The 18,406-nt window shown below is 39.2% G+C and overlaps 1 protein-coding gene and 1 non-coding gene across 4 annotated transcripts in view; one reads left to right on the forward strand and one right to left on the reverse strand.

Moving 5' to 3' along the window:
• The window catches only part of CUNH12orf66 (chromosome unknown C12orf66 homolog), a 47,521-nt gene extending 29,565 nt beyond the window's left edge, over positions 1-17,956 (forward strand). For 2 of the 3 annotated variants that reach the window (XM_032288576.1, XM_032288581.1), the window contains one exon: positions 11,170-14,753. In XM_032288576.1, coding sequence (XP_032144467.1) covers positions 11,170-11,986 — 817 coding nt within the window. In that variant the 3' untranslated portion in view covers positions 11,987-14,753. Of the gene's footprint in view, positions 1-11,169; positions 14,754-17,797 lie in introns of those variants that run through there. The other variant, XM_032288588.1, reaches the window with a different exon arrangement.
• LOC116527854 lies at positions 7,259-7,361 on the reverse strand. The gene has a single exon (XR_004258763.1). It is a non-coding gene; the product is annotated as a U6 spliceosomal RNA (small nuclear RNA).
• Positions 17,957-18,406: the final 450 nt, after the last annotated feature.

Here is an 18,406-nt window from a genome sequence, read left to right on the forward strand (position 1 = left end):
CCTGTGTTCACAAATTGTTAACATTTTGCCACATATGCCTCATCTCTTTCTGTATATGATCGTTCTTCCCTGAGTTATTTGGAAGTAAAATGCAATCATCATGACACTTTCCTCCTACATACTCAGATTTTGTCTTCTAAGAACCATACATAATCATAACACAGTTTTGAATGAAAAAACCCAGTTTTTACACTTAGGAAATTTAACACTGATTTTCTACCATTGTATAATACATAGTCCATATTTGGATTTCCCCACTTGTCCCCAAAATGTTCTTTATAGTTGCTTGTTATTTTTTATTATTGTGTCTCTTTGATTTTTATATTCTAAATTCTCTTTTTGTTTATTATTGATATATAATATGTTCACATGGCTCAACATTTATAAAGTATAATACAATGGAAAGTCCTCTTCCTTCCCCTTAGCCACTTAGTTTCCCTCTTTAATAGGCAACTAGAGTTAGTAGGTTCTTTTTTTTAAGACAGAGTCTTGCTGTGTTGCCCAGGCTGGAGTGCAGTGGCACGATCTTGACTCAGTGCAACCTCCGCCTCCTGGGTTCAGGCAGTTCTCCTGCCTCAGCCTCCTGATTAGCTGAGATTATAGGCATGTGTCACCATGCTGGCTAATTTTTTTTGTATTTTTAGTAGAAATGGTGTTTCACCATATTGGTCATACTGGTCTTGAACTCCAGACCTCAAATGATTCGCCTACCTCAGGCTTCCAAAGTGTTGGGATTACAGGTGTGAGCCACTGCGCCCGGCCTAAAGTTAGCAAGTTCTTGCTGTCATTCCTGAGAAATAGGCTATGCATATAAATATATACACTTACTTTTTTTAGACACTTAAAACTTTTATATTTTGGGAAATATTCTCTTTTTTTTCCTCCAATCTGATTAGTATTTTTCTTTTAATAAAATAGTTTTTTGAAACCCCACAACTGAAGTACAGTTGTGGATGTGATTCCTAAGGGGAAGAGATCTCATATAGTGATTCCCAAATGCTAATGTAAAAGTGATTTGCTGAACTCTCTGGGAAGCTTAAGAAAATACCCATCCCTGGACCCTTTTTCCTCTTCCCTAAGAGGGTAAAATTTAGTGGTTCTGGATTATGTGCCCAGAAACCTCTGTTTTCAAAGTTCCCTGTGATAATGATACATGGTCAGCACCAAAAAAATTGGGTAACTAAGAGAAAGATGTCAACTCCAGGATAGAACAGGTATTGAACCTTATGGATGTGTGTGTGTATGTGTGTGTCTCCTATGAATGATTGATACTAAGTGGTTTCATTTTATTAGATTTATCCCTATTATCTTATATTTGAGATGAGATCTCATTCTGTCACCCAGGCTAGAGTTCAGTGGCACTATCTCAGCTCACTGCACCCTCAACTGCCAGGGCTGAAGTGATCCTCCCACTTCTGCCTGCCAAGTGGCTAGGACTACAGGAGCATGTCACCACCCCTGGATAATTATTTTATTTTTTGCAGAGACAGGGTCTTGCTATATTGCCCAGGCTGGTCTTGAACTCCCACGTGCAATCTATCCTCCTGCGTTGGCCTCCCAAAGTGCTGGGATTACAGGTGTAAGCCACGCAGCCTGGCCCCATCATCTTTAAACCTTCTTTGAAAACTCCACTTCCCAGATCCGTAGGAGTCCCTCCCTTTCCCTGCAGATTTAATTTTCAAAAGCTCTTAGGGCAGTTCTTACTTGTAACCCTCATCCTCAGTGAATATTGATGGAGTCAGATGGAACTGGATTACAGTATGGACAAGAGATGTCTTTTTTCACCTACCATTTCCATTTTCCACCCATGCTACCTTTCTCTAATTAATAGAGAATAGAATGATCATAGACACATCCTAGTCTGAAAATGATCTAAATTAGAGGCTTTGGGTTAATTTGAACAACATAAATTCGTTAAGGAATTCTGAAAAGTTGAACTTCACTATAATGATTTTCTTTGGGAAGTGGGATTCCTTTATGTATAAACTAACATGATTTTTTGCCCTTTGCTAGGTTAACATGCTTTTTTCTATAGACTTTTTGATTTGACATCTGTGCTATGCCAAACATTTCTCTTTTATGGTTTCAGTGTTCTGGAGAAATAATTCATATTTTAGTATTCTGCTGTGTTGAAAAAATTAATCCTCTTCCCAAAGGATCCATTTATCTTTCAGGGAATGTTTATTTGCCCCAATGTAGCTGATCCATGTCAGAACTCTTATAACAAATTTTGTGAATAGTACTATGTTTCAAATGCTGAAATGCCTTTGTGTTAAAAAATTAATAAGCATGATGAATAGCATGGAATTGAAACCTCTGGCCTTGATTTGATGTGTAGATCCTATGTAAGTGATTGCAATGTCTAGTCTGCTTTCACAGATGAATGGAAAGTATATTTTGTTTTTCTTCTTCTGGAAGCCAGTTGTGTTCACAGTAGAATGGTGTTAAATGCTTCTTTTTTGGGTAAATTTATAACCTTTTTTTTTTTTTGAGATAGACTTTTGCACTTGTTGCCCAGGCTGGAGTGCAATGGTGCAATCTCGGCTCATGCAGTCTCTGCCTCCCAGGTTCAAGCGATTCTCCTGCCTTAGCCTCCTGAGTAGCTGGGATTACTGCCTGCCACCATGCCCAGCTAATTTTTGTATTTTTAGTAGAGACAGGGTTTCACCATGTTGTCCAGGTTGGTCTCAAACTCCTGACCTCAGGTGATCCACCTGCCTCAGTCTCCCAAAGTGCTGGGATTATAGGTGTGAGCCACTGTGCCCGGCCAGTTTGTAACATTATTAAGCATATGTAAGTTCTCGTTTAGGAATCACAGTCATCTGTGATTCTGCATTTCAAATAGAATTATTAACAAATTGAACTATATTAATAATATAATTATTACATAAATTTAATTGTGTGCCATTTAGCAGAAGAAACATGAACTTAGTGTGTATAGGGTCAGAGTATCTCCTATTCCTTGAGTACTTTTGAGGAGCAGTAGAACTTGGGTTTTGTTTTCCAAAGAAGCACCAATGGAACATTTTCTGATTCTGTAGAATTTTTTACACATTTATTTATTATTTTGTGGGTATAAAGGAAAATAATGGCCAATTTTTCTGTTTCATGGTTAAAACAAATTTGGAAGACAGGTTGTAAGTGCAAATTAATATTTACTCTCCTAAATCAAGACTATAATATTAAGAAATAATACTTTTTTTTTTTTTTTGAGACGGAGTTTTGCTCTTGTTACCCAGGCTGGAGTGCAATGGCGCAATCTCGGCTCACCGCAACCTCCGCCTCCTGGGTTCAGGCAATTCTCCTGCCTCAGCCTCCTGAGTAGCTGGGATTACAGGCACACGCCACCATGCCCAGCTAATGTTTTGTATTTTTAGTAGAGACGGGGTTTCACCATGTTGACCAGGATGGTCTCAATCTCTTGACCTCGTGATCCACCCGCCTCGGCCTCCCAAAGTGCTGGGATTACAGGCGTGAGCCACCGCACCCGGCCAGAAATAATACTTTTAAAGAAAGAAGAGAGCCATCACTTATGCATTGTAGACCATTAAAAAAATCTCTATGGTATGGCAATAGTAAACCATTTTGTGATTTTAATTCTTTACTAATAATTTTATAGCTAGAATTTAAAGAACATTAAAAGTTGATCTACATATATTTCTGTTTGCATTTTAGGAATCACAGTTTATCTGAATGCTTTAATTCAGAAAATTTTCACATAAGTCAGAACTATGGTTTATTTAGTTTTTATACCCACTTTTCATCAAAAAAAGATTTTTGATGATAAGGCTGTTAAGACATTTTGTTAATTGCATGTGTATAGTTCAACAAGATTAATTATTGCCTAGTTAAAATTTCATAAGCAAAACTGATAGTAGCACAATTTCTGTGGAATGCACTCTCTCCTAGGCATTTGACATGCTTAGATCTTAATAGTGAAGACTCAAGAAGATCTTCCATGATATTGCCTCAGCCTATCTTTTCAGATTCATCTGCTACCTCCCATCAAATGCTCCACATTGCCGCCAAAGTTTTAGTATAAAGAAAGAAACTTCAAAGGGCTGGGTGTGGTGGCTCATATGTGTATTCCCAGCACTTTGGGAGGCCAAGGTGAGCGGATCACTTGAGGTCAGTCAGGAGTTTGAAACCAGACTGGCCAACATGGCGAAACCCTGTCTCTGCTAAAAATACAAAAATTAGTCAAGTGTGGTGGCGTGTGCCTATAATCCCAACTACTTGGGAGGCTGAGGCAGGAGGATCACTTGAACCTGGGAGGTGGAGGCTGCAATGAGCTGAGATCACGCCACTGCACTCCAGCCTGGGTGGCAGACTCCATCTCAAAAAGAAAGAAAGAAACTTCAAAGAGAAATCATTGAGGATTTTAACCAGAAGTCCAAAAACAGCCCCATAGTCTAATATTAAATATGTTCCCCATAAGGATTTGCCATTTCCTACCTGTCTGCTTTGGCTTCTGTTATTTTTATGCGTAGAATGTCCTTTTATTGGTCTATCATGTATCAGTTTGCTATTTGCTACAATAAATCTGCATAACAGACCTCCAAATTTATACTTGTGGATGTTGGCTGACCTGAGCAGGGTTCGTGAGTAGCTCTGCTTAACACTATTGGTCTCACTGGGGCTGACTTTTAACTGTGAGCTTTGGGCTTAGGTCTGTTCCATATGCGTTCATTCTGAGCCCACAGTTAGAGGGGAAGTTGCTACCTAGTAGCAATGTTCAAAGTGCAAAAGTATGACCCAACTAAACTCATTTTAAGCCTTTGCTTGCATCCGCTCTGTTAGCATCTCTGGCTAAAGCAAGTTACTTCATCCAGTCTATATTCCATGGGTAGAAAAGGAACTGCAAAGTTACACAACAAAGGTTGAGGAATCATGGATGGGAGAAAATTGGGGCTGGAAAATCAAGCCTCCATCTTCACATGGCAAAATCCTGCCTACTCTTTCCCCCTGCTTTTTAATTTTGGTTAAAAAAATGACACATAATGTCAAATTTACCATTTTTTTTTTTTTTGAGACAGGTTTGACTCTATTGCCTAGTCTGGAGTGCAGTGGCCTAATCTTAGCTCACTGCCATCTCCACCTCCAGGGCTCAAGCGATTCTCATGCCTCAGCCTCCTGAGTAGCTGGGACTACAGATGTACATCACCATGCCTAGCTAATTTTTGTATTTTTGTAGAGATGGGGTTTCGCAATGATGCCCAGGCTGGTCTTGAACTCATGAGCTCAAATGACCTGCCCCCCTCAGCCTCCCTAAGTGCTGGGATTACAGGCATGAGCCACTGTCCCCAGCAAATTTACCATTTTAACCTTTTTAATGTATCCAGTTCAGTAGTGTTAAGTATATTCACAGTCTTTTGTAGTAGACCTTTAGAATGTTTTCATCTTGAGACACTGAAACCTTGTACTTCTTGAGCAGTATTTTCCCCTCTGACATCCCTGGGCAACCACTGTTCTGTTTTCTGTTTCCATAAGTTTGACTGCTTTAGATACCAAATAGAAGGAGAATCATACAGTATTTATCTTTTTGTGACTGGCTTATTTCAGTTACCATAATATCCTTGAGGTTCACCCATGTTGTAGCATGTGACAGGATTTCCTTCTTTTTTTAGGCTAATACTCCATTTGTGTATACATACCACGTTTTCTTTATCCATTCATTTGTCAATGGACGTTTGAGTTGCTTCCACCTCTTAGCTATTTTAAGCATCATGGCTCAATTCAAATGCCATCTCCTCTGTGGCTTCCACAATCTTTTGACCAAAAGGAATTGTTCCTTCTTCTGAAATCTTATTTTATGTGTAATAAATGTATTATTTTCTACTTTGTATTCATTATAAATACCTCCTTCTGCCATGGAAGGTCCAGTAGGGCAAATCTCTGACTAATTTTTTATATCCTCAATGTATTGATATTTAAGAATTAGTAAACAAGTTGTTTTAAATGATAAGATGTTACAGATTTTGTTTTGTCATGATAAAATATGTGTAACATAAAATTTATCATTTTGGGTGCAGCAAACCACCATGGCACACATATGCCTATGTAACAACCCTGCACGTTCTACACATGTTAAAAAAAAAAAAAGTATCATTTTGACCAGGTGTGGTGGCTTACACCTGTAACCCCAGAACTTTGGGGGGCTAAAGCAAGAGGATTGCTTGAGGCTAGGAGTTCAAGACCACCCTGGGCAACAGAGCAAGACCCTATGTCTACAAAAAATTAAAAAATTAGCTGGGTTTGGTGGTTTGTGCCTGTAGTGCCAGCTGCTAAGGAGGCTGAGGTAGGAGGATCCCTTGAACCTAGAAGGTTGAGTCTGCAGTGAGCTGTGCAGTGAGACCCTGCCTATAAATAAATAAATAAACAAATAAGAATATATACTTTTTGGAAAGAACTCCATGGTACAGATTTGCAAAGGAGAAAGGCAGTATTTCTAAAATGGAATTTTGTATTTCATTAGAATATTGCATAAATCTATTCATTTTGTACTTTCCTCTATTCTAAGGAGAATTTCTTCCTTTCTTCCTTCCTTCCTTCCCTTCCTTCCTTCCTTCCTTCCTTCCTTCCTTCCTTTCTTCCTTTCCTTAGAGCAGATGTTCTCTGCAAATAGTTGTTAATTTATTCTGTATTAAGACTATTCAGACTCTTTCAAGCTTGCTGCCGTAGCTTAGGTGGATATTTTTGGATTACAACCATTTAACAGAGCCTCCTATAATATGAGTTGTGAATAGCTATGAGGCACATGGCAGAGTGGGAATAGGGAAATGATACATCATAATGCTAATCTCTAAGTCTTGGCAGACTAACATTAACATGAATTTTTAGCTCTTCTTGAGGATGAAAAATAGCTTCAGCATTCACATATCTTTAATAAATGTTGAGCATTTAAGCACTTTTAGTGTATGTTATGGAAGAGCTTATTTGGAAGGTTTGTACAGGAAATTTTTGTCCTCTTAAGCATTGGATATAAATGATGATTTCCAACTGAAAGCAGTAGAAGGATAACAATAGTGTTATTTGTACTAGAATTTTCTCTAATTTCATGTCGTTAATCCTGTGATTAACAGTCTTACTGTGTTCACAGTTGTTAGGCAAATTTTCCTAATAGCCCTGATTATGGAAGATTGTGATATTTAATGCTTATAAGTGTCAAGGGGCCTAAAGGCTAAGGTGGTAGGAGCCTTTCTTATAATTCAAGGGTTTTGAGCCTTATTCTATAATGGGATTTTGCATGTGTGCATTTAAAACTTTTTTTTAAATATATAAAAAAAGTGTTAGCCTTGTATAGGGGACATGCTAATCTTCACTGTACCATTCCAATTTAAGTATATGTGCTGCTGAAGTGAGTTTTTTGTTTGTTTGTTTTAGACAGGGTCTTACTCTGCTGTCCATACTGGAGTGCAGTGGTGTGATCATGGCTAACTACAGCCTCAACCTTCTAGGCTCAAGCAATCCTCCCACTTCAGCCTCCCAAGTATCTAGGACTACAGGCACACCCCACCAGGCCTGGTTATTTTTTTTTAAGTATTTGTAGAAACAGGAGTCTCACCGTATTGCCCAGGCTGCTCTTGAACTCGTGGGCTCCAAATGATCCTCCTGTCTTGGCCAAAGTGCTAAGATTACAGGTGCGAGCCGCTGCTCCCAGCCTGCACTTTGTTAGTGTTCATTCCAAAATATGTAATGTTTGAAAAGTCTAAATTTAGCACATGAGCTAGAAGATTTGAGATCTGGTTTATCTTTCTGATTTTTTTGTGTATTTATATATGTATTTTTTTAATTCAATTTTTAAAAATTCTAGGGTACATGTGCAGGATGTGTAGGTTTGTTACATAGGTAAACGTGTGCCATGGTGGTTTGCTGCACCTATTAACCCATAACCTAGGTATTAAGCCCAGCATGCATTAACTCTTTTCCCTAATGCTCTCCCCTACACCACCCTCCCCCAACAGGCCCCAGTATGTGTTGTTCCCCTCCCTGTGTCCGTATGTTCTCATTGTTCAGCTCCCACTTATAAGTGAGAACATGCAGTGTTTAATTTTCTGTTCCTACATTAGTTTGCTGAGGATAATGGCTTCCAACTTCATCGATGTCCCTGCAAAGGACATGATCTTGTTCCTTTTTATTGGCTGCATAGTATTCCATGGATTATATATATTATTAGACTTAATCTCACCAGTGTTTTAGTTTCCTCAGCTAGAAGGATGTTGATGTAAAATGCAGATAATAGATGAAAAACAATGTGTGTTTTTCACATGAATAATGACATTTCACATGGTAATCCATTTCTGTCTTATAATGTCCAACTTAGTATGGACTCTTAACCATAATCCTTTTAAGTATTAAGTATATATATATTTTTAAAACCTAGATAGACTTGAGATGATTTTTTATTTTCCTAATTGTTTAATTGATAACCAGCATTTTCCTTTTCACCAGTAGTCAAATCAGAGCTGTGTGAGAAGCGTTCATCTCATTAACAATTAAGTGATCAAATGCACTCAGGCCTGTAGATCATCTACCATAGTGCCTGGAACATATGATATGCTCAATAAATACAAGTGCTTCCCCTGCCTTTACAGTGGGATCACTTGCTGAGGTCATTTCTGCAGCCTCTGCAGGTACTGTGAATCTTTAAGAAGACTGTAAGGGCTTGATGTAGGCTTCTGGAGAAGGAGCATGTACCAGGCCTGGGAGACACTGTTTGTTTCACAGAAGAGAAACTGAGCAAGAAAGCTCTATGTGGTCTGTACAGGAAGGACTGTCCTTAGCCATTCTATTCCATCATTATAGAACTTATTTCACCTCATAACCGCAGGCAGAACCAATGAGGCAGAGACTTGGATTCAGATCTTTACATAGTTGGTCACCACATTGACTAAATTTTTACTTGAGTCATAATGTTCTAGAGACAAAGGAGCCAATAGAGGAGGCAGCTGTGACTTCCACTTGGGGAGGAGCTTAAAGCTGAGGTGGCCGTATGTTTCAGTTTCCCTGAGAAATTATATGGTCAGGCTACTAAAGTGGGAGGGAGGTATTAGTAAATGAGAGGATGTAACTGGGGAACCTGACCTCCTCTGGGAGTGGACAGAGAAAGCTTTTCTAGTGACTCTGATGAGGAGACCTGAAGAATCAGGAAGGAGTACAGGATTGATGAAAATGGGTCATGCTCTCACTTGTCTAGGGCCTCTGCACTTTTTTTCCCATGTCTGGAAGAGAGGATTGTTCCACATCATGTTCTTTTCCCTCTAAATATTGCTATTACACGTGAAGTAGAATAGTGTTTTACCAACAGCAGGTAGTAATCCATGGGCTAGAAAGTTAATTTAGTAAGTAGTAATTTGATTTAATATATATAGTAGAAAATATATTAAATATATATTTAATATATATTAGAAAATATCAAGAGTACATTGTATATAGTCAGTAAATATTGAAGTAAAATAATATTTCTATATATAGGTACTTGGTCACAACATGAAGTGTATTTTTTACTTATAGATCAGTCAGAAACCTTTTTTTTTGAAGACAAGGTCTCACTCTGTCAAGCGCAGCAGTGCGATCACAGCTCACTATCCTCAACCTTGCTCAGTTGATCTTCCCACCTCAGCCCTCTGAGTTGAGTAGCTGGGGCCACAGGTACACGCCACCATACTTGACTAATTTTTGAATGTTTTGTAGAGAATAGGATTTTGCCATGTTTCCCAGGCTGGTCTCATGAACTCCTGGGCTCAAGCAGTCCACTCGCCTCCACCTTCCAAAATGCTGGAATGAGCCACTGTTACAAGTGTCAAAAACTTTTATACATTTTGTCTAGGACAAGTGGAAGTAAAACTGCACTACTGTCTCGAACTCCTTGTAGTGTAATTGCATTTTCAGTTATTTATTGAATATCTGGAGAAAGTGAGAAGAATGGGAATTGGCTCAAACTGGGAAGGAACTACAGCATTCAATGCCCTCTAGGCCTTTTTATGGATTTGGGGTTTTATCCTAAGTTAAATGGAAAGTGATTGAAGTATTAGCTGTTTCTTACTTGGCCACCATATGTTTATTTGTTTGTTTGAGACAGAGTCTTGCTCTTTCGCCCAGGCTGGAGTGCAGTGGTGCACAGCTCACTGTAACCTTGCCTCCCAGGTTCAAGCGATTCTCATGCCTCAGCCTCCCGGGTAGCTGGGATTACAGGTGCTACCATGCTTGGGTAATTTTTGTGTTTTTAGTAAAGATGGGCTTTCACCGTGTTGGCCAGGCTGGACACCATTTTGTTTTTAACCATAATTAAATATGAAGGGAAATTGGGAACCAGGATTGAATAAGGGCTGTCTGATAAGTGCTGTATTTCTTCAATAAACATTTATTTTATCTACAGTGTTTTACATATAAGTTTACAGTATGTGTTCTCATCTGCAAGATAGGTTTAACGCCTCATGCCATTACTCTGAACATTAGTTTATATATGTCATCTACACATTCAACAGATGTTTTAGTGACTTTTTTTGTTTTACCTCTGCCTCTTTAGTACCACACTCTGAAAAGAGCATGCCTTGTTTCAATGACTGTGTTAGTCATACAATTCCCAGAATAACTAAAATATGCTCAGAAAGAATTATAGCTAATTTAGGCCTGGCGTGGTGGCTCACACCTGTAACCCAGCACTTTGGGAGGCCAAGGCGGGAAGATCACTTAGAGTTTGAAACCAGCCTGGGCAACATAAGGAGACCTTGTCTCTACAGAAAATGGAGTGTGTGCCTGTATTCTCAGCTGCTTGGGATGCTGAGGTGAGAGGCTCACTTGAGCCCAGGAGCTGAGCTGCAGTGAGCCATGATTGCACAACTGCACTCCAGCCTGGGTGACAGAGCAAGACCCAGGCTCAAATAAATAATAATAATAAAATGAATGGTAGCTAATTCAGTAATTCTGTTGAGAAGAAAGTGGCCACTACTCTCAGGCCATTTCCACAGGAGAATATGATGTTGATAAAATTTTGAAATGGTGAAATTATATCAGAACTGCCAAATAAATCAACATTTTTTCTTTCCCTGTCCTCAAACATAGTATTATTTGTTTGGCCATATTGTTGCTCTGCGGTTAGAAAAATGTCAGTATGGCAAGTGGAGTACCATTTCCACTTATCTCTATTAATTTCCCTCCCCTCTTTAGATTTCACCACCCAATCCTCAGTCCTTTGGAAAGCAGTTTCCAGCTGGAAGTTGACGTCCTGTGTCATCTCCTGAAAGCCCAGGCCCAGGTCTCAGAGTGGAAGTTCCTCCCATCTCTGGTTAACTTACACAGTGCGCACACCAAGCTGCAGACCTGGGGCCAGATCTTTGAGAAACAGCGGGAGACAAAGAAACATCTGTTTGGAGGGCAGTCTCAGAAGGCCGTGCAGCCCCCGCACCTTTTCCTTTGGCTGATGAAACTCAAAAACATGCTTCTTGCCAAGTTTAGCTTTTACTTTCATGAGGCTCTGAGCCGACAAACGACTGCTTCAGAAATGAAAACGTTGACAGCAAAAGCTAACCCAGACTTTTTTGGAAAGATTTCCAGCTTCATCAGGAAATATGATGCTGCCAATGTGTCCTTAATTTTTGACAACAGGGGTTCTGAGAGTTTTCAGGGTCATGGCTATCACCACCCCCATTCCTACAGAGAGGCTCCCAAGGGTGTGGACCAGTATCCAGCCGTAGTGTCTCTGCCCAGCGACAGGCCAGTCATGCACTGGCCCAATGTCATCATGATCATGACGGACCGCACATCTGATCTGAACAGCTTGGAGAAAGTGGTCCACTTCTATGATGACAAAGTGCAGAGCACCTACTTTCTAACCCGCCCGGAACCTCACTTTACCATTGTCATCATTTTTGAGTCAAAGAAATCTGAAAGAGACTCCCACTTTATTTCCTTCCTCAATGAGCTCTCACTTGCCCTTAAGAACCCCAAAGTGTTCGCAAGTCTGAAACCTGGATCCAAAGGTTAGCAGGTGATTTGTGTGGAAGGGTTTCAAGACCAGAAACTGTTGCTTAATTGCCCTAATGATCTACAGTGGTCTGTGATTAGCGTTTACATCCACTCATGCCTCTTTCAGAACTAAATTAAGAACAGATTCCCCCTACCTGTGTTGCACACTTTATAAGCAATTAAGGCCAATTGAATTAAGTATCCAAAGAGTCATCTAGGAAGTGGTCCTGGGCTACCATGTGTCTCCATGGCACAGCAAAGTAGTTTCAGTATTTTCCCCTATTTTTCTGTATTTCTTGTAGATTGAATATTTATTGAGCTTTGAGTGTTTTCACATATGTTTTCTGTTGTTCTAAACATTATGTTCTACCGAAATTCCAAAAAAATTTTTTTTCCCTCCTTCCTGGAAGAGTGATAGGGATAAGATATTAAATAGTCTTTTTAGAATTAAGGACTTTATGTTTTCTATCTCATAAGTTAGCAAATGAACATGGAATTAGTAGTTTTATGATTCTGATATATAAATTAACATTGTTGATGCAAAAATTAGGGTCTTGGTAAGAAATTTCTATCAGTTATTGAAACTGAAGGTGAATCAGATTGGTAGCATAACATCAGGCTTCAACAGTTCAGAAGATCCTTCTGACAACTTTAATAGCCATGGGTTCTTTTGGGGTGATATACACACCTAACTGCATTTGTTTTCACTTCTTGAATGTTTGACTCTGTTTTAAAGTCAGCATAAGCCATCATGTGGGCTTTCTTCTTTCTTCAGCATATTATCTGCTTGGCTTTCTGTTTATCACTTTTCTGCTGAAATGTACATGTTTGGCTCTACTCCTTGGTTATTTTTAGGCTTAAAAGCATGCAGTCGGGTTTTCAGCCACTTTTAGAGACTCATGCAACATAGCCTACTTTTATAAAATCAAAATGAAGGTCTTCATACCCTATGCTTGCTAAAAATCAATTGTGTGCTTGAAAGACTTCTTCATAGTTGAGTATTTAAGCACTTCTGGGTTTCATGCCTGCCCCCCCCCCCCCATGAATTATGTTTAGAAGCAGCACTGCATCTTAGCACATGCTGCCTTATCCCTTTCATTCAGCAGGTGTTCATGGGAAGTAGGTGGATCAGTGAAGGCATAATGGGCTGTGAAGACCTTCACTTCTAGGTTATTGATTCAAAATAAAAAGAAGCCACAAAGAGTAATTGAACTGTTACTGTTTGATGGCTCCTTCAGACTTTGTGTGAAATGTAATGGTCACATCCGTCTTGTTTCTCATGATTGTATGGAGCCACCGTTTTACTGGGTGTCCACAGCTAGCATGCCAGCCCCATCGGCAGAGACCAGAGAGCCCCTCGGAGTCCATGTAGGAAGCCTGCCCACCTTGTCTGGACTGCCTGGCAGAAGAAAGAAGAACTAGCTGGGCGTGGTGGCTCACACCTGTAATCCCAGCACTTTGGGAGGCTGAGATGTGTGGATCACTTGAGGTCAAGAGTTTGAGATCAGTCTGGCTAACATGGTAAAACCCTGTCTCTACTAAAAATACAAAAATTAGCCAGGTGTGGTGGCAGGCGCCTGTAATCTCAGTTACTCAGGAGGCTGAGGCAGAAGAATCACTTGAATCCAGGAGGCAGAAGTTGCCGTGACCCAAGATCATGCAACTGCACTCTAGCCTGAGTAAAAGAGCAAGTCTCTGTCTCAAAAAAAAAAACAAAAAAACAAAAAAACAAACAAAAAAAACAAACAAACCCAAGAAACTGTTGGCCTATTTCCTATTTTCTGGGGAGAATGTGGTTTTCTTTTTACTTTTCTTGTCAACACAGGGTCTTGTTCTTTGTCCATGCTAGAGTACAGAAGCACAATCCCGAATCACTGTAGCCTCAACCTCCGAGGCTCAAGTGATCCTCCCACATCAGCCTCCTGAGTAGCTAGGACTACAAACATAAGCCATCACACCTGGGTGTCACTATGTTGCTGAGGCTGGTCTCAAATTCCTGGACTTACATGATCCACCTGCCTTGGCCTCCCAAAGCACTGGGATTATAAGCATGTGCCACCGCACCTGGCCTCCTTTCTTTTTCTTTAAAAATGGCCATAAGCTTTGTAAAAAGCCAGTTTGCTTTAAATAGAAAGTAGTGATTTACCTCTGCATTTTATTCACTCAGGTTCTATAAAAAAACTCAGCAGATTTTACAACATTGACCTTACCTAAGAAATTGAAAGCAATTGGAGCTAAAAAGTCAAATCACTTTTCCTTTCTTTTGTGTTTTGCCAAGAAACTGAAAATTATTCCTTGGTATGCATGTATTTTTTTCCTCTTAGATTCCACCACCGTTAGCCTTAATGACACAGTCCCCCAAATACCTAAAAGAATATATGCTTCAGTGGAACACTGAGAGGGATATAAGTAAAACATATATATGCTGTTTAAATAACCAGTCCTCACCTAGAACATATTTGAATGATATATTTATTTTAAAACAACACAAAAAGAATTTCAAAGAACAGAAGGCAGATGTGAATATTAAGAAAATCGAAGACAACATAAATTTGCAAATTACTGTGCAGCTGTCATAGACTGTACTGGAGGAGTTTTTGAAGATTCAATATTGATACTTAAATTATTTCTTAAGCTCTTCAATAAAGTTTTCTAATTATTAAAAAAAAACACATCATTTGGTTCAAGCCAAGAAACAAAGTCATTTTACTCTAAGATTTATTCTCTAAATACAGTAATGAGATTTGTAAAGTCTGTGTTTTGCTAATTAAAACAGTAAATCTGCATATTTTCTGCAGACTGCTTTCTTTGAATCTGTTTCTAAATCACAACTTGGTAAGTTTTTATGGGTAACTGGGAGTATGGTCAACACCGAGTTTGCCAAGGGTTCCATTCAGGAGTATTTCATTTAGGATGCTGTTTGGACACATGGTTTATAACTGTTCTCTCTGGATCCTACCTGATCTCTGGCTGTGTGACATCAGGGAGTGTGTGAAAATAAAGTCCAATTCTTAACCAAGGAGCCAATACTCTTAATATAATTGCTTTGGATATTGGACATACTGGGGAAGTATGTCCAAATACTTTTTTTTTTTTTTTTTTAGCGACAAGGTCTGTCTCCCAGGCTGGAGTACAGTGGCATGATCATAGCTCTCTGTGGCTTTGAACTCAGGCTCAGTGATCCTCTTGCCTCAGCCTCCCAAGTACTTAGGACCACACCTGGCTTAATTTTGAAAAGTATTTTAGAGATAGAGTCCTACTGTGTTGCTCAGGCTGTTCTCAAAATCTTGGGCTCAAGGGATCCTCCCTCTTTAGCTTCCCAAGTGGGAATACAGGTGTGAGCCATTATGTCCAGCAGAAAATGTACTCTCTAGAAAGAAAATAATTGGTACTCCACTACATTTCCAGTGAATTCCCTCAGGTGATCTTTAAAGTATGTCCACACTTTTGATCTAGCAGCAGATTTACGATTTTGTTTGTTTGGCAAATCAGCCTCTGAGCTCAACTTCCTTGTCTGTGAAATGGGGATAAGGAAGTGTGGGCTGCCTTTTCAAAGGATAATGTTGGGATGGAATGAGATCATGTGTATAAAAAAGGCTTTGGAAACTTTCTGGGATTTGAAGGCTGTATAAATAAAAGATGGACCACTCTTTCCTTAAATTTGGCACCTTTCTTGTTCTTTTCTTTCTCTTCAATTCTGTGGCAAACCTGTACCTAGTTATTACATTTGAAAGAGAACTGGTTTAGAAGAGGAGGCAGATAAATGCCTAACCAACCCACTCACTCTTCCCATTTTAGAATGTTTGTGGTTTTTGTTCCCAAATTTTTATGGTTGGTTGATAGCATCATTTTAGTTCTCCTATATTATGATTTCTTTTTTTTTTCCCCCTTTGGTTACTCTATCAATTACTGAGTGAGGTGGTTTTGAAATCTCCAACAGTGCTTGTGGATTTGTGATTTTCTTCCTTTATTTCTGTCAGTTTTTCTCTCCTGTATTTTGGAGACCTGTCATTAGGCCCATATTCACTACTACTGCTTACTCCAAAGTCTGTTTTGCCCCATGTTTTTTTTGGCCCTTCCAGCTTTTTTATGCTTACTGCTCGTGTGTGTGTGTGTGTGTGTCATTTTTAACTTATTTATATCTTGGTATTTGAAGTGTCTACATTCAGAACTGAGGAGAGAAGACAGATTAAAAGGAACAACAATCCCTGCCTTTTGATGGGAATGTTTAGTTTATTTCTTCTGCAAGGTTTTTACGGTCAGGATTGTTATGATGCTATCCTTGAACTGTCATTTAACATGTTTTTCATCTTTTTTCCCCCCTTTATATTAGAAGTTAGAGCAAGATGATTCATCAGATTCAGCTTTTCTTTGTGTAGCTGTGTTGTAGATTTTATTAGGAAGCAGCTAATAATTGGCATTGCCTAGATAGATTATATCATTAGAGGTTACAAAATGTTGATATTCTAATTGTTATTCCTTTTATTATTAGTCAGAATACATCCACAAAGAGAAACTTCACCTCTAACTATTTAGATCTTGAAGTATAGTTCATATGGAATGGATGGATAAATCCTTGATTCTTTTGCTTTTCTTTCTCTCTTTCTTTTTCTCTCTCTCTCTTTCTGTCTTTTTTTTCTTTGTTCTTAACATACTGAGTTAGTTCCTTAGCATCTTCCAGAGACACTGAGGAATTTTAAAAGAATTTATAAAGATTTCTGCCTTAGGTTTGACCCTGAATTTGAAATAAACAGCCATTTTCTCCCTTACCACAAGATATTTTTTGGAAATATTATGACTTTCCCTTATTTCTTCCTCATGAAGAAATTTTCTCTCTTAATTACTGATGAATATTTTCCTCCACATTTTTTTCTCTCACTCTTGCTCTATCTCTCTTCCTCCCTTTCTCTTTTCTTCTTTTCCTCTCTCTCTTCCTTCCTTCTCTCCCTCCCATTCTCTCTTACCTTTCGTTTCTCCGTCACCCAGGCTGGAGTGCAGTGGCGCAATCTCCACTCACTACAACCTCTGCCTCCCAGGTTCAAGCAATTCTCCTGCCTCAGCCTCCTGAGTAGCTGGGATTACAGGTGCGCGCCACCATGCCCAGATAATTTTTGTATTTTTAGTAGAGACGGGGTTTCTCCATGTTGGCCAGGCTGGTCTTGAACTCCTGACCTAAGGTGATCTGCCCACCTAGGCTTCCCAAGTGCTGGGATTACAGGCTTGAGCCACTGTGCCCAACCCCATCCTCTTACTTGAGTTTCTGATTTCTTTCTCATAGATTCTGCTTTAGCTACCTTTCTTCCCATGCCTGCAAGATCCAGGACATATCCCAGTAGTCTCTGAGCCAGTTTGGGAAACAGCATCTGAAAGCATTGATTTTGATTGTTTTTATAACCAGTTACTTTTTTTTCAGGTAGTGAGGAAGGAATACATACAGGGGGAAAGGTCAGTGTTGATACTAATAGGGTGACCACAATTAATCCTATTCACTTCATGAACACAAGACCTCTGGGCAGCTGCAGCCAAACATTGCTGTATGTATCTGGCAGGTTATTTGGCAGGAAAAGCTACTCAAAACTGAAATATTTTCATATGTATTTTTACTATGTGATTTATTATTTTTATGTAAAAGATCGCTCTTAGTGTATTTGCACTAATTAGTGTATAAAAGCATTAAATTAGCCTCTGATTTTTTTTCTTCAAGTAAAAATGTAAGAAAATAGATTTTTTTTTCTCCTAAGTGAGAAAGAAAAAGCATGCCATGTGACTCCCCACGAAAGCCCTGTAGGTTGAGTTTAATTTAGCAATTCCCTCTCTACTTTTCTACCAGGTTCCTGTTACCAATGCAATTATTTCGTGGCCTTTTGCCTGAACTATTCTAAGCTGCTTCTCCAGAGGAAATGAGTCAGAAGAACTAGGCTTGATGTGCATTTCTGCCTTTGGAGACTTCTCTTGATATGGTGTAAATCCATAAAGCTTCATTAATGCAAGTATTTTGACTTGTCTGCACATTTTTTCAATCTGCTTCTGATAACAAGGTCTGTTTCCAGGGTACTTCAAATTTAAAACCATATGATATGTGTAAAATATCGCTGCTAGAAAACGGAGAGATGCAAATGGGTCCCCCTTCTGTAGTCCCTCCCTAATGTCAGAATCTGGGGCTAGGGTTCTAAGTGATGATATCACTCAGAAGAGCGTCACAAGAAGCGACTACATGGGAGTGCATTCTGGAAGATGACTGCTTAGACATGCAGCAAGAGTGGCCGGAAAATGGAGGATGGCACTTGACATTGATTTAGGAGAGGAAGATAATCATTGGGACTTTTGTTAACTTTGTCCCTAGAGAGTGCATCCTGCTTTTGCTGGTCCTAATCACTGCGGAGTAATTCTACAATGTAGTTAAATTTGTAAATCTAATGCCTGATTTGATCTGAGATTT

Source organism: Sapajus apella, unplaced genomic scaffold (genome assembly GCF_009761245.1).
Source record: "Sapajus apella isolate SASKATOON/1434 unplaced genomic scaffold, GSC_monkey_1.0 scaffold2, whole genome shotgun sequence".
Lineage (NCBI taxonomy): Eukaryota > Metazoa > Chordata > Mammalia > Primates > Cebidae > Sapajus > Sapajus apella.